The sequence below is a fragment of the Colobus angolensis genome, unplaced genomic scaffold, assembly GCF_000951035.1.
Source record: "Colobus angolensis palliatus isolate OR3802 unplaced genomic scaffold, Cang.pa_1.0 Scaffold117, whole genome shotgun sequence".
NCBI lineage: Eukaryota > Metazoa > Chordata > Mammalia > Primates > Cercopithecidae > Colobus > Colobus angolensis.
In genome coordinates, this window is record NW_012112808.1 from 316313 (window position 1) to 341576 (window position 25264).

The 25264-nt window shown below is 39.6% G+C and overlaps 1 protein-coding gene across 2 annotated transcripts in view; it reads right to left on the reverse strand.

Annotated features, from left to right (window-relative positions):
- SEL1L2 (sel-1 suppressor of lin-12-like 2 (C. elegans)) overlaps positions 1-25264 on the reverse strand; it is a 145275-nt gene that overhangs the window by 52777 nt on the left and 67234 nt on the right. Inside the window, exons 4-6 of one of the 2 annotated variants that reach the window (XM_011962574.1) lie at positions 15267-15369; positions 11481-11601; positions 10177-10339 (exon numbers count right to left, since the gene is read on the reverse strand). In XM_011962574.1, the coding sequence (XP_011817964.1) occupies positions 10177-10308 (132 nt within the window). In that variant the 5' untranslated portion in view covers positions 10309-10339; positions 11481-11601; positions 15267-15369. The remainder of the gene's footprint in view (positions 1-10176; positions 10340-11480; positions 11602-15266; positions 15370-25264) is intronic. The other variant, XM_011962567.1, reaches the window with a different exon arrangement.

Genomic DNA, 25264 nt, shown 5'->3' on the forward strand with positions numbered 1-25264 from the left:
GTTATGCACATGTACCCTAGAACTTAAAGTATAATAAAAAAAAAAAAAAGAGGCCAGGCGTGGTGGCGCATGCCAGTAATCCCAGCTACTAGGGAGACTGAGGCAGGAGAATCTTTTGAACCCAAAAGGTGGAGGTTGAAGTGAACCGAGATCGTGCCACTGCACTCCAGCCTGGGCAACAAAAGCGAAAACTCCCTCTCAAAAAAAAAAAAACCAAAACAAACAAACAAAAATAACCCACAATAAGCTATAACTTCATGCCTGTAAAGATGGTCACTATAATCACACACATACACACACACACACACACACACAAACACACACAATAAGATATTACCTCATACCTATTAAGCTGGTCACTATAAACACACACACACACACACACACACACACCCAAAAAAACCCAGAAAATAAAAAAAACTGGTGAGGATGGGGAGAAATAGGAACCCTGTGCACTGTTGTGGGAATGTGAAATGGTGCAGCTGCTATGGAAAACAGTATGGAGTTTCCTTAAAAAATTAAAAATACAATTATCATATGATCCAGCAATTCTGCTTCTGGGTATATAACCAAAAGAACGCAAAGCAGACTCTCAAAGAGTCTAGTTTCCACCCAGTAGGTGGAGCTGACACATGGTATTGATTAGAAGTCTATAAAAAGAGTAGTCCTAACCCCTGTCCTGTGCAGCCAGGCAGATAGCCTATCCTCTGACCCCACTGGAGATGGGAGGCTTATTCCCTGAAGAAATTAAACCAAGGAGACTTCAGACTTTGAGACACAGACACATTAAAGAATATCGGCGAAGAACAAGGCTGAAAACAGGAGTATTAGAAAAGTCTACATTCTGTATGAGTCTCCGGCTCTCTTTCCCAGAACTCTCGTATTTATAACCCCATGCAGGAGGTATCTGAGATACCTCCTACTCTCTTACCCCAAGTAACCAATTTGCCATCAACTTCCAGTGAATTTCACCTCTACAATATGTCTCTAATTCATTTCTTTCAGCACCTGCTGTTGTGAGGTCAGAAGTTTGAGATCGGCCTGACTAACATGGTTAAACCCCGTCTCTACTAAATATACAAAATTAGCTGGGCGTGGTGGCGTGCCCCTGTAATCCCAATTATTTGGAGGTTGAGGCAGGAGAATCATTTGAACCTGGAGGGCAGAAGTTGTACTGAGACGAGATGGCACCACTGTACTCTAGCCTGGGTGACAAAGCAAGACTCCATCTCAAAATAAACAAACAAATAAATAAACATATAAATAAATACTCTATGATTCTGCCAATTCCTCTGATCGCAAACATTCCTCTTTTAGGAAAGTGGACCATAAAGGCTGTTTCTGCCAATGCAAGGTGTCTGGGATCCTGGTACTCCTCTAACCCTTGTAATATATATATATATAAATGGCTAAATTGGCTCTTTTTAAGGATATCTTCTGCCAATATTAGATTTTTATTTTTCTTGCAACTCTTGGCAATTTTTGATTCTGCTCAATTTAGAATCTAATTTAGTTATGCAGAAACATTGATGTAAACAAATATACTGACCTTTTTTCAATAAGAAAATAAAGATACTGTTCTGTTGAGTTGGGGTTATATTTTAAGATACTTTCACCAACAGTGGATCCTTTTGTGCGGTGCCTAGCAAAGTATTTGGCCTGATCCTCCTGGAGAAATCTGTGAGCTCAGGAAGTTGTGAAGTGGGTTGTATGAGAGTTATAGTTCCATTCTGTGACTGGGGAGGGGCGTATTCCTCAGTATAAAGCTCACTCTTAAATGTAAAGAGTAAAACCATGCTTTTACCAGCATCAAATCTTCAACCCAGGGTTACACTTCCACTCTGTTTAGCAGAAAACTAACAATGCGTGATTTTGAATTAATTCTCTGGAGGGTTGAGCTTTAATTTAATTTTTAAAATACTACTTGAAGTATGCCAGGACACTAAAGGAAGTCTTATGATCTTATGGGTTATCGTGTGGTAAATATGCTGATTATAGTAAGCACTGTCCTATACTTTTTTTTTTTTTTTTTGAGACGGAGTCTCGCTCTGTCACCCAGGCTGGAGTGCAGTGGCACGATCTCGGCTCACTGCAAGCTCCACCTCCCAGGTTCACGCCATTCTCCTGCCTCAGCCTCCCGAGTAACTGGGAGTACAGGCGCCCGCCACCATGCCCGGCTATTTTTTTTTTTTTGGTATTTTTTAATAGAGATGGGGTTTCACCATGTTAGCCAGAATGGTCTCAATCTGCTGACCTTGTGATCCGCCAGCCTCGGCCTCCCAAAGTGCTGGGATTGCAGGCGTGAACCAACGCATCAGGCCTGTCCTATACCTTAATACTTGGGCATTGTCACTTACCAACTTTAGTCCAATTTTAGTATTTGGTCCTTTTCTGAGATAAAGGTGAGATAAAATGATATGGATTACAGAATGATTAAATCTTAATCCAGAAAAGAAAAATGTTGTGAATTGAAAGAGAAGCTACATAATAGTGATGATACCAATGACACTATCAGTGGTTTGTAAAGGTCAAGTTCTGCAAATTGTTTGTAAGACTTGTTTATTTTTCCTTTTCTTTTTGTTTTTTGGAGACAGAGTTTCACTCTTGTCGCCTAGGCTGGAATGCAATGGTGCAATCTCGGCTCACTGCAACCTCCACCTCCTGGGTTCAAGCGATTCTCCTGCCTCGGCCTTCCAAATAGCTGGGATTACAAGCATGCGCCACCACACCCAGGTAATTATTTGTATTTTTAGTAGAGACTGGGTTTCACTATCTTGGCCAGGCTGGTCTCGAACTCCTGACCTCAAGTGATCTGCCCGACTCAGCCTCCCAAAGTGCTGGGATTACAGACATGAGCCAGGGCTCCTGGCCCCTGTAAGACATATTTTTGAACTTAACCATTATGCTGTGTTTTTAAGGAATTGTTACAGTGGCTGGGATTTAAATTAATAGAGTTAAGAGTTAAGTTCAAATATTTTACTGCACTCCAACGTAAATTACTCAAGTTCCATGATAACAATTTAAGCATTAAATATTCCGCCTTCTACTTTTTATATAAGAAATTATTATTAAAGGAGAAAAGAAGATTAAGCAATTTTCCTTTAATTACTGCATGAAACTTGAAAGCACCTGTGATCATTACTTTTAGCTCAAATTGCATACCAAACAAAAGTGTGAATCAACCCTAATGAACAACTCAGGTACTATCTGTACTCTTAATACAAAAAGAGCATTAACATCAAGAAGAAATGCTCAATGCAGGTAATTCTAGAATTATCAAAATGATCATTAGGTGGATACTAAAAATAATTTTTTTCTATAGTAGCACAGTGCTAATAAGCTATAGTCCCTCTGTGAAATGCTTCTGTATTTTAATTTAAAAAAAATTTTTGGAACAGCGTCTCACTCTGTCGCCCAGGCTGGAGTGCAGTAGCCCTATCTAGGCTCACTGCAACCTCTGCCTCCCAGGTTCAAGTGATTCTCCTGCCTCAGCCTCCCAAGTAGCTGTGATTACAGGCATGTGCCACCACATCCAGCTAATTCGGAGGTTCACCATGTTGGCCAGGCTCATCTCAAACTCCTGACCTCAAGTGATCCACCCACCTCGGCCTCCTGAAATGCTGGGATTATAGGCATGAGCCACCACACCCGGCTCTATAATTTAAATTTGGAATAAATAAAGAAAATGTGGAATCTTTGCCATTAAAATAGAATTATTATAGAATCATAAAGCATGATAAAATAGGCAAACACTCATATCTTTCTCTTTTATATGTCAGTGATGTTTATTTTTACATGATAGAATGAATTTTTTTTATAATCCACAGCAAAACTATTTTAAACTATGTAACCAAGGAAGTGTATACATCTAAGTTAAATATTTTTTTTTCTGATATCAAAGGTAATACATACCCATGAATAAAACATTTAGAGGAAAAAAAACAGAGAAATATTTTTAGAAGGAAAATAGGTGGCTCATGCCTGTGATCCCAGTGCTTTGGAAAGCTGAGTTTGGAGGATCACTTGAGGCCTGGAGTTTGAGACCAGCCAGGGCAACATAGTGAGATCCTGTCTTTAAAAAGAAAATTAACAAAATATTAGCCTGGTGTGGTGGCCTGTGCTTGCAGTCCTAGCTACTTGGGAGGCTGAGGTGGGAGGATTGTTTGAGCCCAAGAAGTTGAGGGTACAGTGAGCCATGATTGTGCCCCTGCACTCTAGCCTGGTCAATGGAGCAAGATCTTGTCTCAAAAACAAATAAACTCAGAACATAATCGCCACATATAGTAGTACCACACTTAGAGATCACCACTATTAAATTAAGTTTTAAGGGCAATACAATGCAAATGAGTAATTTCTCTTTTGTTTTTTCTTTCTTTCTTTCTCTTTTTATTTGAGGGACAGGATCTGGTTCTGTTGCCCAGGCTGGAGTTTAGTGACATGATCATGGCTCACTGCAGCCTCGACTTCCTTGGCTGAAGTGATCCTCCCACCTCAGCCTCCCAAGTAGCTGGGACCACAGGCATTCACCATCATGCTCAGCTAATTTCAATTTTTGTAATTTTGTAGAGATGGGGTTCTCATCATGTTGCCCAGGCTGGTCTTAAAATACTGGGCTCAAGCAATCCCCCTGCTTCAGCCTCCCAGAATGTTGGGATTACAGGCGTGAGCCACCATGTCTGGCCATTTTCGACTCTTAAAGCAAATGAGATTTCATCCAACCTTCTTGTTTGGCAAATTAACAAATTTCCTATTGAGGACAGTTCATCAATATTAAGGAGAGAGTGAGTCTTTATAATTCTAATTTCTGCTTCCTGGATGAGAAATGAGAAATAGAAAAATATATAACTAATCTACCTCCAGCTTGGTAAAGTATAATATTTTATAGGACATCTTCTAGGGTATGAGATTGTTTGAAATTTCCTCTATTTCCACCATTTTCATGAAGACTATTCCGTTAATTAATAGTTCTCATTATTTGAAAGGTACAGAATCTCTGAAAATCAATTTAATGGACTCTGTTTGTAACCTTAATTGCTTTTGTTGCCCTTATCTGGATTTCCTTCAGTTTATTTGAATTTTTGCAAGGTAAACCACTGAAGGTGCATGAAAAAAAGTAATTATGCCTCCTTTCCTCCATCCAGCTTTCCTTTGTACATAGCCAGAAGTTGCATTTCTTCCCTTCTGTCTCCTTAATAGGAGACACTTTAATAGGAATTCCTATGTTTTTGTTCTTGTTATTATTAAATAGGGTCCCTACCAGACCTCTGGCACTCCAGGCTCCTCTCATCTATTATATTTCAGTATTTCTGATTGTTCTTCCCTTTCCCCTCAGAGACAGTAGATGTCTTCATTCTCTCTTCTCTCAGTCTCGCTGTCTCTCTCTCATTCTCTCTCTCTCTTTCTCCAGTTTCTTTACCCACATTTCTGTTGCTATGTTGTCCTCACAGTTCCCAACACTTCCAGCAGTGCGGGCAGGATTTCTGTACCAGGCTGGCACAAACAACCCAAGAAGAAAGGTGGTCACTGGGCCAGCCTTATTAGAGAGCTGTGGTCAGGATGGCCTGTGGCCAGTCTGGTCCTAGCAACCAGCCATCAAACTATTGTTTGTGGCACAGAATCTCTTTAACAAGTTGTTCTTTGCACAAGGAAATACACTAACTGCAAGGGGACTTGCTACTGGAAACAGATTTTGCTATAGTGGTGACAGGGATGATAGTCAAAATATAGAACTGAATCCATCAAAGCACTGGAATTTAATCCAGCTATAGTGCTGGGGGCAGGATCCTGGAGGCTCTCTGCTTATCCAGATGTTAACACTATGCTTGCTAGATCATGGGAATTTTTGGGGTGGGAAATTCTAGTGAGGAATAAGGGTAGATGTCAGGGAGGGCATAAGAGAGGGTTGGGCAGATACTTTTAAATCAATCAATTTCATAGTATTTTAGTATTTTAATAAACAGAGGCCGGGTGTGGTGGCTCAGCACTTTGGGAGGCCAAGGAGAGTGGATCACCTGAGGTCAGGAGCTTGAGACCAGCCTGGCTAACATGGTGAAACCCCTTCTCTACTAAAAATACAAAAATTAGCCAGCTGTGGTGGCACAGCCTGTAGTTCCAGTTACTCAGGAGGCTGAAAGCAGGAGAATCTCTTGAACCTGGGAGGTGGAGGTTGCAGTGAGCCAAGATCACTCCGCTGCACTCCAGCCTGGGCAACAGAACGAGACTCCATCTCAAATAACCAAACCAAACCAAAACAAACAACAACAACAACAAACTTGTTCAGCTGAATTTTGCATACCAGGTCAATGTCAGCCTTTTGGGCCATAAGTTTGTCCTCACTCATTTTCTGTCTTCTGATTCTCCTTGAGACCAAAACACACGTATCTAAGTAAATATCCCCATTTTACAGAAGAGGAAATTGAGCCCCAGAGAGAACAAGTCATTAGGGGCCAGCTGGAGCTGAGATGTAAAGCCAGAACTAACTGACCCCAAAGACAATGCTGTTGAGACTAAAATTATTACACAACAGTATTCATTAATGTTCTTTAACATTTGCTAAGGACTCTTGAAGATATTTGTTAGTTCTTATGGCAACCTTGTGAAGTAATGTGGGTATTATTATCAATCTCTTTTTACCCTAAGATAATAGATACAGGTTTGGGAAACCCAAGGTTTAGAGAAGTAACTTCTTCAGAGATACTAAAATAATAAACAAAAGATGGAAGAGCTACTATGTGGTAGAATATATGGACTCATATATGGTTAGAACTTCTGATTTGGGAACCTCTTCTCTGCCACCACACTATGCCACCCTGAAGTCTGTAACTGTACATTTCTTAGAGTACCGTCTCAACAATGCCTGCTTTTTTCTGCAAAGATGACTGTAATAATTCGTGACCAGTGGTTAGACATTTAGAGTTGTTCCTCCTGGCACTGGGTTGGCACTCAGCCAATTACATTCTTCCACAAGATTCTCCTTAAAACCAAAGGCAAAAAAAGAAACAAAAAATGGCAAGCAACTGAGGGTCACTTAACTGGGATTTGAGGATATTTGTGGCCATCTGATAACCACACTACTTAGAGTAACACTAGCTAGATGTAACTGACTAGATGTAACTACATTAACTAAAGTAACACAAATTAGATGCAATAACCACATTACCTAGAGTAAAACTCCAACTTCAACTCTAAAATCCATGCGTTTTAGGAACCATTCATGTAAGTTTGGAACTTCTTTTCTGGGAGTAATTAATATTTCGACCTTGTATCAAATGCTTTATTTATATACAAACAAGTGAAGTTTTTGATATTTCCTTTATCCAATATTCTAGACTGAGTGTAAATGTCACTTCTTCCTTGAAACACTCTTTACCTGCCCTAGGCAGAACTAGCCAGACCCTCTTCTGTGACTAAAGCACTTTATACGTACCTTAACTATAGTCCACCTAAATTGTGCTGCTATTATTTGTATTTCAGGTTGACCTAGGAGGACTCTGACCTAGTAATCTTTTTCTCCCCATTAACTACATTATGTTTGACATATAGTAGCTATCCAAGAAACAATTGTTGACTTATTAACTAATGTATACACACACTAAGAAAATAAAATTCATGTTGACATAGTTTGGAAAGAAATTAAGTGTTGCCATTTTTAGTGGTGGGAGTGAGGGTAACATTTGGTCTTTAGTGATACCATTTTTAGTGGAGGAAACTAGGAAACTGTTATCTGTGGTAACATTTCGTCTATCTTGGAACTTTATATTTTTGGTTAAGCAAATACGGGGAATGAAGTTTTAATAGCTCTCATATTTTATTATAACATTTACAAATCTGTTTATTGCATTATTTCACATGCAATTTCAAGAAAGAGTCCCTGATGTAAAAGCAGTATTCAGCAACTTAATTTAAATGATGATGATTTAAATAATTTAAAATGATGATGTCATTCTGTATATATTAACATGGAAAGACATCTATGATACATTGTTAAGTGAATAAAGAGCAAGTTAGGAAGGAGTGACTAAAGTATTCGCTCATTCTTGTAAAAAATAATTCTATGGAGTCTTGGAAAATATTCCAGAAGAATAATATTAGAGTAATAATATTATTTATATCCTCCTCCTTGCTTAAATCTTGTATCCTTTGACCAATATCTCCCTAATCCCCACTCCTCCCACATTTCCTTTCTCTATAATGAAAGATTACAGTGTTCCAGGTATGAAACTGTCTTCCCACATTATTTTAATCCTCACAATAACTCCATTAATTCACTTATAATTAATTAATTAATTCCTCATTCAACTTATAATTCTTGTCCCAGCCATTGTGTTAAATGGTAGAGATATAGCAGTGAACCAGAAGGATGCAGTACCCAATGTTTCATCATTATCTTAACTTTACAGATGAAAATTAGTGAGGTTGCCCCATCCACCAGGGGTCTTCCAGTCCAACTTCTGGTTCAACTAAACATACAGACTCACAGGACACCCATGGGCTATGTCGCCACCAGTGTGTGAAGACAGGTATGGCATAGTAACCACAGTATGCCAACAGGGCAGCATCTGGACTTTTTTTCTGTGGGAATTCGTTTTTTTTTTTTTTTTTGAGATGGAGTCTTGCTGTGTTGCCCAAGCTGGAGGGCAGTGGTGCAATCTCAGCTCACTACAACCTCCGCCTCCCAGGTTCAAGCAGTTCTCCTCCTCAGCCTCTCAAGCAGCTGGAATTACAGGCATGTGCCATGATGCCCAGCTAATTTTTGTATTTTCAGTAGAGATGGGGTTTCACCATGTTGCCCAAGTTGGTCTCGAACTCCTGGCCTCAAGTGATCCACCCACTTCAGCCTCCCAAAGTGCTGGGATTACAGGCATGAGCTACTGCACCTGGCCCAATTTTTTCTGTGGGAGTTCTTACAGCAGAGTTCATACATTCTTCCAGGAACCACCATCTTTGGTCCTTCAGAAGATGGCTCAGATGTAAGGAGATGAGACCCACACTGGGTGGATGCAGGAGCCACCCTGACTTAAAAGCCTCATTCTCAATGTGGTAACTCCATAGGCACAGTGTCCATAAGAAGTACTACCTCCATCTGGTATTTATAGTTCACGATCTTTTCTCCCAATTCAAAGGCAGTTTGCCAATCAGAGGTCATTTCTACCAGAAGCAAGGTTAACTAAAAATATAGTTGGCATTTTATTCCTATCAGATCACCAGGGAAACAGAACTAGAGAGTGAAACAAAGGTCAAATTTTCATGCAGAAGAAGGTGAAAGGGTTTTGTAAAGTAGCTTATTCAATAAACAAATGAAAGAGTAGATTCAGACTTAGGTCTGTCTGACTCCAAGTCTAGCTTCTGAACTTCACTGGATAGTAACAAATGTGATCTCTGGGGGAAAAGCTTTTAGATAACTTTACTTTCTTTTTCATACTTTCTGAATTCTCAGATTTTTTTCCATAATCAGAAAAAAAGGTTTTCATAGTAAAGACTACAGCAACATGAGAATATGCTTTTGCTATAGCATTAAGTGAAAGTAGCCAGAAGCAAAATGATATATGCAATTGCCCCATGATTAGGATGATGTAAAAAGAGAAACGCACAAAGAAAGAAGCAAAGCAGAAGTACAAAGCAGTCCTAACAGTAGTTGAATCAAGATGGTTGGCTTGGAAAAAGCTTTTTTCCTCCTGTTTTCCAGATTTTCTATGAAATGGTGATGTTATTCTTGAAATAAAATGGAATATATTTATTAAAATAGAAAAGGAATTACATTTAGCTTATAAAATATTTGAAATGTAAAAATCATGCAAACATATCACCCTAAGATAATATATATAGTTTCATATTTCTTCATATAGGTGAATACATTTTATATAAAATTTAGCTGTTGGGGGTTCGGAAGTCCCAAATTATCTGAAAACACGTACATGGTCATGGACAATAGAAAGGCGGATTAGAAAGCAGTTCTGTTCCATTCCCAAAAGTCACACATGGAGCTAGAACAATTTGCCCAGGGCGGCTTCTGCTGCACTCCTGCCCTGACACCACTGTTTCAGTGCATTACGGTAACCTCCATAGACTGGGTTCATGCAGCAGAGCTGGAATACTATTGCTCAATTCCTTTCACATGCTGTCTATAGTTATTTCAGGATAGAGCTATTTAGGGTTTCATTTTCCTTCAAAACTCACGTTTTGGGCTTTACATGATCCTTCTTTAGCCAAGGACTCATATAATTGGATAGCTGCTGTTATATTTTGCATGCCAAAATTTCCAAATAGCAAAGCGTCAGCCATTTTCTCCATAGCTTTCAAGTTTCCCATGTCAGCTGCTTTGGCAAAAAGTAGGTAGGCTCTGTTTCAAGAATATGAAGTCAAGTTTGATTTTCAAAAATGAAATTTTCTTCTCCCTCTTCAATACTATTCATACTACTTCTCTCTAACAAGCAGGAACCAATTGTCATACAGTTTAGTGAAGTTCATTACATCTCTAGATCAGTAGATTTTTTTCATTCCTAAAGCAGTCCTAAGGTTATAATTTCAAATATATCTCACAAACAATAAAGCTACTAAAAAGGAGAAATATATAAGATACACCATCTTATGCACTGAGTAAGCTTATACACTGAGTAAAGTGAAAAATTGAGGAACTTATCCTAAAAAAGGGAACTCTCCCATGGCCACCACCATTATTTATGAATATTTGTTTTATAAAATAAATTCTGAAAAATATAAGAATAATCAAAATTGGAATGTAACCTTTAGGAAGTTGCTATCAGGAGTATGATGATCCCTTCATATCTTAAAATAATTTGCTAAACAGAATATATTCTTCAACACAGCAAAGTCAGACTCTTTGGAAAAACAATAGTGAAACAAAACCTTAATGGCTGGGGCTCTAGATTCTGAGTGCCTGGTTCAAATCCTGGTCCCACCACTTACTAGTTGGAGAACTTCAGCCAAGTTATATAACTTCTCTGTGACCCTGTAATCTATGAAATGGTGATAGTATTATAGCACCCACTTCATGGGGTTGCTGTGAAGATTAAATGAGACAATCGTGGGAAGTGCTTGGCATTGTGACTGGTATAGAGTAAGCACTCAGTACATTTAGCTATTATTATTGGGACTGTTGCATTGATTCTAAAGTTTTATAGCATGGTAATTGTTCTCCTATAATTAGGTGGTAAGTGGTGTGAACATTTAGTGATTAAAATGATAGCTGCCACAGGATTACCTTACACTGCACTCTTCGAGTCCCAGTCAGAAGTCACCTGGACCTCATTGGTATATGAAGTGATGGAGAGTCTTGCAAGGTCAAAACGTGTCAGAGACAGGGAGTATTTTAGGCATTTATTTTCACTTTTATAACTTCTTTTTTGAAGGTAGAAAGACCAGAAAGCATTAACTTCTACCTGTGACCTTGGCTCAAATACAGGGAAAAATCCCACAAAAATCTACCATTGCTTCTGACTCAGGAGAATTAGGAGACTCACCTTTCTGTACAGCCTATCCATGCTGAGGCTAAAATAAACTGCTCTTGGGCAGAAGCTGGAGCGGAATAGTCCAGGCAAGAAGGACCTCAGACAGAGAAACATCCAGGTAGGCATTAGAGTCCTGGATGTCAAAACACAGGGTGAGTACTCCAGTAGACCAAAAAGAGGTAGAAAACTGGAGTTCAGGAGATCAAGAAAGAAATTAAACCAGGTCAAAGCAAGATGAAATTCTGGAGGTGGGAAGGCAAACAAGGTAGACGGTCTCAAGGTCACTAAAGGCAAATGTCTGGCACCCTGGGAGAGGCAACAGGAAGAGAGCCTGGCATCAGGATACAGACTCCCTTGTGCCTTTCTGTCACGTGGCTTCCTGCTGCAACTCTATAGCCTACTGGGACAGGAGGAGCACCAGCATGGACCGGGGCACAGAAACCTGAGATAGGCTGCAGGGGCCTCCAGTAGTATACCTAGTATCTCCAGCATTTTATACTCAGTCTCTGGACCTGGAGGGCAGCAACAGGCTGCAAAACAAATCCTCCTAGGTATCTTGCATTCCAAGGGCATTGTGGGCATACGGGTTCCCTAGGAGAAAAATCCAAGGCGCTATAAGGGATACTAGAAGCAGGATCCAGGGCTGGAGAAAGTTGCTGATAGGTAAGATTGAGATATGGGCTGCAATCCCCAAGAGGAAAATGGTGGGAGAAGCTGGCAGCAGGGGCAGATCCCAAAAGACAATTTAGTTAGTTATCTGGATCATCTCTACAGGGTCTGGCATTGGATGCTTAGGTGGGTGATGGGGGAGGAAGGGCTCAATGCTTTTGCAGGGCACATCAAAAACTTGGTATAAAACAAGGCTTATCTTCAAAACTTCTTTGCTGATGGGGATTGATTCTTAATGAAGGGCCACCACTCTAGCTGTCAGTGAGGCTTCCTTACTCACTCAGACAAATTTGTTCTCTCTGACATATGCTTGCTTAATATCTGTACTTTTAACAGCACTAACTTGTTCAGTGATTTTTCCTACTCATACAAAAGAAGAGGCTGAATGAATGAGTGAATGAACAAATGAATTGGTCCAGGATGTGGGTGTGGAGGAGCCAAAAGGATAGTCTTAACCTATCTTACATCTGTCCTGCCAACTCAGGAAGTAGCAAAGCAAAGAGGGGATAGAACAGAGGAATGAGCGGAAATGAAATTCTTCTCCTTTGGTCAGGAGGCTGTGCAGTCATTTTTTTCTCCACCTGCTCTATGCTTAGGCATGGCTGCACAGGTGTAACTTGCTTAAGGAGACAGCAGGCCACCCTGATAACACAAGAACTTTACCCAGCTTGCCCACAAACTCCTGAGATCTCTTTCTGTGAGCCCATTAGATTTCAGTTCTCCATTGCTACCAACTCAAAAGGGTCAGGAGGCTGGGTGCGGTGGCTCATGCCTGTCTCTACTAAAAATACAAAAATTAGCTGCACGTGGTGGTGGACCCCTGTAATCTCAGCTACTTGGGAGGCTGAGGCAGGAGAATCACTTGAACCAGGGAGGTGGAGGCTGCAGTGAGCTGAGATTGTGCCATTGCACTCCAGCTTGGGCAGCAGAGTGAGACTCCATCTCAAAAAAAGGTGGCGGGGGGCAGTCAGGAGACTGAGTACTGGGGCAAGGATGTGGGCAGGACAGTCTTGGTAAGAATAGCGTGAAACTGAATGACACCCAGGTAGGCATGAAGGTTCCCACACTGATGTATGGTCTGCTATTAGGATTGGGTTTTCTCCCTGTTCTTTAGGCCAAAGAGGAAGATCCCTTTCAAGGTTAAGTGGATGGTTACCTGGGACCTTCTCAGAGTGATTTTGTCCCATTGGGCCAAATCCAGGGTTTCCTAGGACTTGATGTAACACACCTAGTGGGCCCCTTATTTGTGTGGGCTCCCATGCTATTGTCAGGGGTCATCTGAAATCTCAGGGACCAGCCTCTGCCTGGCGCTCCACATCTGTTTCTCCTAGCTAGGCTGGCTGGAGAATGCTCTGTTCTTACTTATTTAGCCAGTGGGCGTGTTAGTGAGATGAGCTCCTATTAGGCTGGATTGTATTTTTGGGATCTGATTTTACCCCATCCTCATTATAACAGCCCCCAGGGACATTCAGTGTGAGACATTCAGTGTGAGGCTGAATTTTGCTGGGGTTGGTTGAACCACTCCCTCACTTCTTCCTTGTCTCTTGGGACGAATTACATCATCTTTTTGACTCTCCATTTCCTTATCTGTAATTTGGGGATAATTATCCATGTCTCACAGTATCACTGTGAGCAATGAATAATTTACACATGTAAAGTACCTAAAACAGTAACTAGCACAAAGCAGGTGCTTGATAAATGAAAGTTGTTGATGTTGTCATAACCAGGATCATAGCTGAGTGCTCCTTATCCTCTGTATTTTTATACTTTTCAAAGGTTTGGGTTTTAAGAGCTCATGGACTTTGTTGCTGCCCTGTCTGGGGCTAGCTACCACAGCTCTGGGATGCTTGCCTGTGACTGGTGTGCCTATTCTGTGTGAATACAAGAGATATCTCCTTGTTGGGAGTTCAGGGCCCATACTTTTCTTTTCTTTCTTTTTTTTTTTTTGAGATGCAATCTGGCTTTGTCACCCAGGGGCTATAGTGTTATGGCATGGTCTTGGCTCACTGCGACCTCTGCCTCCTGGGTTGAAGCAGTTCTCCTCCCTCAACCTCCCGTGTAGTTCAGATTACAGGTGCGCACCACCACGTCTGGCTAATTTTTGTAGAGACAGGGTTTTACCATATTGGCCAGGCTGGTCTCAAACTCCTGACCTCAAGCTATCTGCCAGCCTCGGCCTCCCACAGAGCTGGGATTACAGGTGTGAGCCACCACGCTTGGCCAGGGCCCACACTTTGTATTATTGGTTTAAAATACCCTTGCTTTCTTTGCCCCCATACCTTCAACTTACCAGTTAGGGGACTCAAGATGAAACTAACACACCTGTATTTCCTGGTTACTAAGTGCCAGGCACTATTGTAAGAGCTCTATTGTATTATCCAGGTCACAGAGAGGTTGAGTAACTTATCCAAGTGCACACAGCCAGTCAATGAGAGAGCTAGGATTTGATCCCAAGGCTTTGAGGTGTGACCACAAGTTGTGCCTCTCCACTGGAAGTGTGGGGTGGAGGGAGAAGATATTGCTGCCTCCCCTTTAGACAAGGTAGAAAAGTGATAAGAGAAACAATGAATAGGGAACAAGACCATGTGGTCACAGCTTGGTCACCTCTCAGCTGTCTGTGCTCAACTCACTTTAACATGTTTGAATCTCTGTTTCCAACTTTTTAAAGGGGAAAAAATGAAGCTCTTCTTACTGTTCTGGAGATAACATGGAATCACATACGTGAAAGTGCTTTGAAAATCATAAGATACTGTACAAACACCCAGGCAGAATAAAGCATTTTAATACAACAACTTGCTCTAATTCAAATAACACATTTTATTTCATTTGAATTATCTAATAAATTAAAGCCAAAACAATATTTCCACATGAATGCTCAGGTCAGTGTCTTCATTCTGAATTTCACTTAATATGGGGACTGCAATCTCACATGCAGTTCTCCTGTTTGTTTACAGTGATAATTTGTGGGATTCTTTCAATTCAATTTGATCCTTTTAAAAACAATAGCTTATGGGCAAATATGCTTACTCATTATCCCAATGAGCTTTTAATGATAAACTACATTTGGGATTTTTCTTTTTTCATAACCTGCAAATTTAACTTGGCTGAGGTCACTGTATAAAGACTTACTCTTCTTTTTGTTTTTGGCTTTTAGACTGCTGGAGAACCTTGATGCCCATCTTAAAGAGCTGGTCTCCTTCATCTGTAAAATTTTTCTCTGCTTGCTTTTGTACTGTACATGAATAAACAAGAAAAAATAAAAATAATATTACTTTTATGTTCTATATTTTAAAAATAATGTGCTAATATAATTTGTTGGCATATTAGTTTGAGTTTTGTTCTACTTATTTTTTTAACCTCTGCATTCAAGAAGATCTGTTAATATTATTCCTTAGCTGAGGAGCGGTGGTGGGTCAGAAGGCAGAAGCTGCCTAAAAACGTATTCCCTGCTGGTTTTTGTGAAAGGATCTGGAAGGTGAAGTAGATAGAGAGATGCTCCTGATGGGAGAAGGGATGCTTTCGGTCTAGGGAAGGGATACAAGGTTCTCCAAGCAGAAGGCAGGAGATGCCTGGTATATCAGAGGGGCAGGATCTTAGCCCTGCCTGGCAAAGACTCCCGGCTCTTGGCCCTGGCTGGCAAAGATTCTCTTATCTGAGCATAGCACAATAAAACTCAGAGCCACAGGATTCCAAAAAAACATGAGGACGTGGGCAACAGGCATCTCCAAGATAACCAGTGTGAATCGCTTTAAAAATTTTGTTGACTGGGTGCGGTGGCTCACACCTGTAATCCCAACACTTTGGGAGGCCACGGCAGGTGGATCACGAGGTCAGGAGTTCAAGACTAGCCAGACCAGCCTGGCCAGGATGGTGAAACCCCATCTCTACTAAAAATACAAAAATTAGCCGGGCATGGTGGCATGCACCTGTAATCCCAGCTACCCAGGAGGCTGAGGCAGAGAATTGCTTGAACCTGGGACGCGGAGGTTGCAGTGAGCTGAGGTCGCGCCACTGCACTCCAGCCTAAGCGACAGAGCGAGACTCTGTCTCAAAAAAAAAAAAAAATTGTTATTGGCCAGGTGCGGTGGCTCACTCCTGTAATCCCAGCACTTTGGAAGGCCAAGGCAGGCGGATCACTTGAGGTCAGGAGTTTGAGACTAGCCTGGCCAACATAGTGAAACCCTGTCTCTACTAAAAAATATAAAAATTAGCTGAGGAGTGACATGTGCATGTAGTCCCAGTTACCTGGGAGGCTGAGATGGGAGAATCCCTTGAACTCAGGAGGCAGAGGTTACAAGTGAGCTGAGATCATGCCACTGCACTCCAGCCTGTGCGATAGAGCGAGACTCCGTCTCAAAAAAAAAAAAAAAAAAAAAGCTTTTTCTACCTCAGGCTTTTTCCACCTCCCAGCACCCTTTCTAAGACCGGGGGAAGGCACAGAGAGAGAATACTCATAATAACTTGCCTTATAGGATGAGGGCTCAGAATCAGTTTTGTAGAATTCAAGGAAAATGAAGAAATTAAATTTTACCTGCTACAGTGATATTTTCCAAATGTTTATGTAACACTTTGCAATTTAAAAAAAATCATCACCAGTTTATAGTTGGGGAAAGCTGGTTGTGGGAAGAGTCAGACTTAAAGATATACAGATCCTTCCACCAATGTGTGCATGTGCACACACACAGTTTCTCTCTCACACACACTCACATACACACACGCACTCACACACATGCAGCCTTTTACAACATCACAGTGCCTCTTGAAGTCCATTACAACACTTACTGAAATCTTTGATTAGAAGAACCACGCTTGAAGCCATTTCAAAGGAAAGGCATTTGGGATTTGATGCCTCATTAACAAGACCACAAAGAACAAGTAGCTCTCTTGTTTTTTATCTTTCTGACAAGCAATCAGAGTCGCTCACTTTCCTTTTTAAATTAAATTTAAAAAATTAAAAATTTAAAAACTAAAAAAAATTCTTAACTGAAAAACCTATTTAAAATTATTTTGAATACTTCATATTATCCAACCAATTTAGTAATACCAGGCACTTTCAGGATCTAATTTCTGCTCTGAGTTATCTGTTATCTATACTTCTAATTAAAGGGGGAAAAATAATGGAGAAAACCTAATAATCTGTGTGTGGAATAATAACAGCTCTTATGAAAATGCTTTTAGAGAGTGAAAATAAATTTTGAAAGATTGGCTCTGTATACATATACATATGAGAAATGATTTACCACTACAAATTTCTACCTATGGCTTTTACTTTTATTTGTAATTCTTTTTTGGCTTTCCAAATGTATTGCAATTCAATTATTCTTTTTCTTCACTCTGTTGTCCCGGCTGGAGTGCAGTGGTGAAATCTTGGCTCACTGTAACCTCCCCGTCCTGGGTTCAAGTGATTCTCATGCCTCAGCCTCTGAGTAGTTGGGACTACAGGCGTATGCCACCATGCCCACCTAATTTTTATCTTTTTGGTAGAGATTCGGTTTCCCCATGTTGGCCAGGCTGGTCTTGAGCTCCTGACCTGAAGTGATCCGCCCACCTCAGCTTCCCAAAATGCTGCGATTACAGGCATGAGCCACCACATTCGGCCTCTGTTTATTAAAATACTAAAAACCTATGATATTGATTGATCAAATTTTCTTTACTATAAGAGCGTTCAGGGCCAAGCGCATAAACAGTCAAAATAAAAATGTATATGACTCACCTAATGGGAAAAATGATTTACAGGAAACATTTTCAATAATGTCAGGTAAATAAAGTATACTTTCAATAAACAACCCATTGCTTAAAATGCTTGTAACAACTTGCAACAAATTTATTTTAAAGCAAAAAAATGTATTTTTGGACCCATTTTTCAAGTTTTTCATCCGTTGATACTAACTTATGTTGTCTAGCTCATGATTCTGCGTGTTTGTAGCTTTGAGAAGCAGTATGAGCACAGATTCGAATCAGATTGTCCAGATTTGGACTGTCATTTACTAGGTACCAACTATACAAACTTGGGAAGATTATTTAACCTCTCAGTGCCTACATCACCTCATTGTAAAATGGGAATTATAATAGCCCCTTCTTCTCAAAAGCAGTGAGAAAATTAAGTACAAGAACTGAAACTTGCTGAGTGTCTAAGTGCTTTTTAAGTTTCAGCTCTTATTCCAACATAATCGATTTTGCTTTTGATTCTTCACTTGTTTCATGAACCATATTTCTTTCTGCTAAATTAAAAGTTTTTGAAAATGAATTAAGTCCTTGTAACAAATATACAATAATGCATAATTATATAATTAATAAATAAGAACACAATTCCTGTTATTTCAAATTTTGTTGAGTAGATATTTGAAGACAGATTTTCTTTCTACTTTTAATACAATTTGTTTACCATTTCTCACAATATGACTGGAGTTATTTATGTTTGACAATGATCTGGAGATTGCAAGTAAACTTGATTATTGTAAATATATTTGCTCTTATTCAAACATATTTGAGTCGATTGCATCTTTGACTAAACTCTTTGCTGAGTCATTCTTTCTTGGATGAAGTGTTATTTTTAGTAATGGATCATTACTCTTCCTCCACATCTAGGATTGTATCTTCCTGACACACATAAGGGCAAATGTGAAGAACTCTTCTGATGCATTATTCACAAAATCTGAAGCTGAAGCTGGTTTATATTAAATACAATTGAAATTAGATTTTTAAAAAAGGATGCAGTGTCTGTGTAGGCTAGATTTTCTGCAGAGGAAAAGAATTTCCCATTTTTATCTCTTTGTATCAATTTAATGATGAAAGCACCTGACTTTTAGTCAGACTAAGATATTCACCTCGCTTGCTTGTTAATTTTTTTTAGTTCTATTTGATCCTTTGTGTGGTTTGTGATGTAAATATAACTTGAGATTCAAAATAATGGAATGTACTATCTTTCTCCTTTTATTTTTCTAGATAGTATTGATTGATTTATTTTTAAATTTATGTATTAAGGTTTTAGATTTTGTGGTGAAACATATCCAAGACTGAGAAACGCAGCACAGGGCATAGGAAGGAACCAAGCAAGTATAGAGTTTCAGGAGAGGTTTAGAGCTTTGTAGGGTGGATGGCACTAGAGGGTTGCTCCCTTCCCACAGGCAACAGGGCTGCGCTGTTACATCCCCGTGTCTGTTAGACAATGGCTACAGGCCACCACCAGGATATCATATTTAATCAGCAGCACTTTTATTTCTTAGTGGCCGTAAAACAATGGTGTATCTTATAACTTTTGACATCTTAAATTTGACACAAATATGGTATATGAATTTGAAACAATACATTTCTCTCCAGTTACTGTTTTGGTGGCATTCTACAATTTTTATGGATTATTTTCATTATCAATTATAAATATTTTCAAATTTCTGTTCTAACTTATTCAAACAATGTTTAGAACTGTTTATTACACTTTCCAGACATAAAAGGATTTTAAAAAATTGTCTAATTATGGCTTGTAATTTTATTGCATTGGGATCAGAGAGCCAAGCAGAATCATATAGATTCCTTGGTTTATGTTGAAACTTGTTTTGTGGTCTTGTGTGTGGCCAATTTTTATACGGGTTCCATTTCTTTACTTAAAAAGATTATATATTCTTGGCTGAGTGCAGGAGCTCACACCTGTAATCCCAGCACTTTGGGAGGCCAAGGTAGGTGAATCACTTGAACCAGCCTGGGCTACATGGGGAAACCCCAGTTATACTAAAAATACAAAAATTAGCCGAGCATAGTGGCATGTGCCTGTAGTCCCGGCTATTCGGGAGGCTGAGGCACAAGAATTGCTTGAACCCGGCAGGTGGAATTTGCAGTGGGCTGAGATTGTGCCACTGCACTCCAGTCTTGGCGACAGAGTGAGACTCTTCCTCAAAAAACAAACAAATATATATTTTTAAATTATTGAATTAAATACCATATATTATTAAATTGAACTTTATATGTTCAAATCTTTTTGATTTTTAGTAATTTTTTGTTTGCTGAATCTACCAGTTTCTAAGAGATATTAAAAAATCTTCAACAATTGTGGATTTGTTCATTTCCTATTGCAAGACTGTTAATTTTTCTTTTTTATATTTTGAGGTTATGTTGATGGATACATGCTTAGAATGATCACAACTTCCTTGTGATTGTTCCTTTGAACATTGCGTGGTGATTCTCTTTTTCTCCCTATTATTGACTTTACCTTGAAGTCTATTTTGTCTGAAGTTAATATGAGCATTCTTTTAATTAGTGTTGCCTGGGATATCATTTCTATCCAGTTAACCTCAGTTTTTGTGCATCATGTTTTAAGTATGTTTCTTACAAACAGCAGGTAGTCGAGTATGGTATTTTTCTTTCAGTCTAAGAGTATCTGTTCTTTAACTTGTTTTTTTTTTTGGACTGCATTCAAGACAATTTCTTCTGATTTTTCTGGTAATTTGTTAATGTTCTCTTCTACTGTGTCTGACCTTCTTAAGCTATCCTTTGATTTTTAATGTCAATGAATAAGCTTTTTTTTTTTTTTTTAGAAACAGGGTCTCACTCTGTTGCCTGGGGCAGAGTGCAGTGGTGTGATCATAGCACACTGTAATCTCAAACTCCTGGGCTCAAGAGATCCTCCCACCTCAGCCTTCCAAGTAGCTGGGACTACTGGTATGTGTCACCATGCCTGGCTAATTTCCTTTTTTCATAGAGACAGACTCTCACCATATTGCCTAGGCTGTTCTCTAATCCTTGGACTTAAGTGATCCTCCCACATTGGCCTCCTAGACTGTTAGGGTTACAGGCGTTTCATTTTTCTTAACTCTAGTGGGTTCTTTTACGTGGCTGCTTATTCCTTTGTCAGGATGCCTTGTTTTTATGCTCTCTTAACCATTTGAAAATGTATTTATTCTGTAGACTTTTTCAGGTTGTTCTACTCTATCAAGTCTTGAGGTGCTGGCCGGGCACGGTGGCTCACACCTGTAATCCCAGCACTTTGGGAGGCTGAGGCGGGCAGATCACCTGAGGTCAGGAGTTTGAGACCAGCCTGGCCAGCATGGTGAGACCCCATCTCTGCTAAAAATATAAAACTTAACTGGGCATAGTGGTGCGCACCTATAATCTCAGCTCCTTAGGGGGCTAAGGTAGGACAGTCGCTTGAACCCGGGAGACAGAGACTGCAATGAGCCGAGATTGCACCACTGCACTCCACCCTGGGCGACAGAGTGAGACTCCATCTCCACCCCCGCAAAAATACTTACGGTGCTACGCCTCTTATTGTGTGTGTGCAGTCAGTGTGCATGTACGTTGACTCACTGAGTGGATTTTTTTTCACTTGTGTATTTTCTAAAATCTTCTTGTGAGTTTCTCCTTAGTAAGGCTTCATTTGTGGGAATTGTGAGATTGTTTCTCCAGAGTGAGTTTGTGTTGCTTCTGTCAGGTTTCCAGAGTCATTATTTTATTGACTGAAGAAAAATTTTATATTGGTTTAGAAGCTTTCACTGAAAAAATCAGATGGCATAAATTCAAATCCAAATCTGTATGAGGCTCAGGGCTGTCGTGAGGGTTTTACCGGGGAGAGGATTTTCCCTGTGAGAGCTTCAATAGAGAACAAGTTTCCTTGATATTTGCCTACTATGGCGGGTGGTGATTGGTTGGTTGATTTTCCCTAATCTTCTCTTTTGCTGTCTGAACATCTCCATGAAACTTCTAGCTTTATTCATAGTTATTCTTTCCAATTCCCTTCTCAAAAGTCCTAATGTCCTTTTTCCTTTCCCAATCTGGGACTTAAAATACAAGGCTCAGCCTTTACCAGCTCTGACTACAACTCCCCAAAACATCAACTACATACTTGCTTTCCATTATTTCTAACATTTGAGGATTTCTGTTCCTTGTGAGCCCAATTCTGCCTTTAAAACATTTAAAGTTATGGCATACTTTAGGCATCATTTTTAGGTATTTGTAGCAAGAGGATTTTCCTTTTGGATCAACCCACCATTTTGCTAGAATGAGAGATCTTTAGAAGTCTTCTTTTAAAATCAATTCACATACATAAAACTGTGGGCTGATTTAAAGAAAAACTTTTAGTAAATACTAGGAAAGGTATTAAATGGTGAGCAGGTTGGGTTCCTTGATAAGCAGACCGTAGGAGTCAGGGTTTTTGTTAAGAAGTGACCTTTAGAACCACATCTAAAGAAGAAGTTGGACTGGGCAGAGGGAGAAACTGTGATGCAGGCTTACTTGGCTGCAAGAGAAACACCTGGCTGACCCCACAGGTAGAGCTCTGTGGAGCTAAAATGGCCTGTTAAAGGGTTGTCTCAGGTTAGGGTTAGATGATCCTGCCTGCATACTCCTGTATCAACTGGCCAGTGGAAGTGAGCTGCCCCAGGAATGAGGCATGACCTCAGCTATGCAGCTCTCTGTACCTGAAAACAGTCCCTTCAGAGACTGACTGCCAAAGGCTGTCTAGAGACTGTATTCCCAGCAATTGGGCAACTAGTTCCTTGTTGAAGGGGGTCTAAAGAGCAGCACTCCACAGTGTCCATTCCAAATATACCGAAAAATAATCAATAAAATGGAATGCAAATATTAAATTTAGCCTAACTGGTAATAGGTCCCAGAAGCAGCAGAAAGGAATGCCAAGACTGACTTAAGACAAAGTTCCAAGATACCTCCCTTCAGCCTAGAGCACAGTGGTGATTGGGTACGATCATCAGAATTAATGATGATTAATTCTAAGGGGTGCCAGGAAGGACATGACCTGTAGTGTCCCAGTGGCCTGCAGGAATAGGTTCCACTGTTCCTACTGCATGATTGGTTACTGATTTGTCTTGCTAACAGTTTAATACAAATAATTATTCTTTTAGACTTCATTCTGACTCATATGGAAGAATTAGTTGTTGAAGTTACGGTGTTAAAATACCCTAAGGAAAAGTGAACATGCCATTTTAAAAAAGGTAATGGATGGGAAAGCATCGTGTTCATCTATAAAATACTATCCAAATGTACTCTAAAAAAGTTAAGCCTTATTATTTTTATGTAGCACTATATTGTAATATAGCACACAGAGAATGCTAAATTTGGAGTTAGAAGATCTAGTTTACATCTTAGCTCTCTACAAAAAGAATTCAACTCAATGTAATTCAGCAAATATTTCTTCATTCCAACTATGCGACAGATACAGTGCCAGGCACAGATCTTGCCTTTAAGCTATGGTGGTATAAATGCTATTTGTTATATGTGAGAAATTCTGGGTAAAGAGAGAAGTGGCAAAATTCCAAGAATGGGTAAATAGTTTTCTCTATTTTTAAAATGTAGAGAAATTTATTTATATTCTGGAACTATAATGATGTTAATCTCTTTAATTTTTAGAACAGATTATTATATGTGTTTTGTGAGCATTCCATTAAGAATAATCACTAAGAATTAGAAAGAATGTTTGAGAATAAGTTAAATCCCATTTCTCTTTTGTGAAGGACTGGTAGGTCTGTGGAATAGCATTTATAGAACACCTATATCTCACACATATCCTGTGCACAAAATGTTTAAATGGGAACTAAATAAGAATAGACTTCAATAAGGTTCTGAGCCAGTCTGATAATCATGTGTAACCCATATTCTTGTTTCATTCCACAGTTTATGAAGTTCAAACTCTCCTCTAGGGAAGGTAGCTTCTCCACAGCTTCCTCTACTTTCTTAACTCCTAGGTATATAGGTACTGTTCCCAAGCTGTGTCTCATGGACCCACAGTGAAACTTAGTATCTCCTTGAGTTGTCCCAAAAGGATATTTACTCTTACAAAACATTTATGAGGAATACAAATTTTATCTATGATTTTGTAGAACAGAAAGAGAAGATGAGTTATCCCAGGAACAAAAACAATTTTTAATGATCATCTTAGACATTGCTGACTTAAAAATATCAGTTGGAATCCCCCAACTTTGAAGTTTCACTAACTTTTCAATTTAGCGCAGCCAATCACCATCTTTCTTGCTCCTCATATCTGCTGTTTCAAAAACAAAATGTCAACATTCCTCTCCCTGGTTCTGCAGGGCAATGTCTTTCCATCCTTGAAGACTTGGCATCAGCTGACACCAGGCTTCTGTGTTGCAGGGAGGTGGGAGAGCAGGAGGGGTGTTTACCAGCCAAGAATGCTTGTTAAGACATGACCCCAGGCCCTCGGCACACTGCCATACAAAGGCAATGCACACCGTATAAGACATTCTGGTAAATACAATTTTTTCACCTGCCATCACATGCAGATTTTTATCTTATCTATATTTGGTTAGATATTCCTGACCAAACAATTACATTTGCCCACCCACTAATAAGATACCCAGTCACCAATAAAACTCTAAAGATTTATGGTGTATTATTGTGGGCCCTAGGTGCTAAATTTGGCCCATCTTGCTAATTTCTCTAACAAGAACATGTGTAAAAGATTGGAAGTGATATGCTTGTCAAAATTTCGAATGACAGCTAGGAGAGAATAACTAATGAATTCGTTAATGCAATCAATAGGCTGGAATAATGGTCCAGAATGAAGTTTAATCCACATAAATATAAACTGTCTGTTAATGTAAAATATGCACAGTGAAGTTTAATACACATAAATGTAAAATATTACACTTAAATTCAAAAATGTAGACAAACACATAAGGACTAGGAGACACCTGGTTGTGTTGGTCAATTTCATGTGTCAGTTTGGCTTGGCTATCATCTTTAGTTATTCAAACAGGAATCTAGTTGTTGCTGTGATGCTGTTTTGTAGCTATGATTAAAACCCATCAAAAGGAGATGATTCTAGATAATCTGGGTTGGCCTGAATCCATCAGTTGCAAAGACTTAAGAATGGAGCTGCGGCTTCTCTGAGGAAGAAAAAATTCCGCCTGTGGACAGCAGCTTCAGCTCATGCCCAAGAGTTCCAGCCTGTTCTCCCTGATAGCCTGCTCTTTACATATGGGACTTGCCCCGCCAGCCCCACAATCGCATAAGCCAATCTCTTACAATAAATTCCTAAGTATAGACATCTCCTACTGTTTTTTGTTTTGTTTTGTTTTCTGGTTGAACCCCGACTTCTACACTGACTTAGTACTTTTAGGTGAGGACCTGTAACGTTCCTTTTTACTGTAAGAGTCTGAAACTTT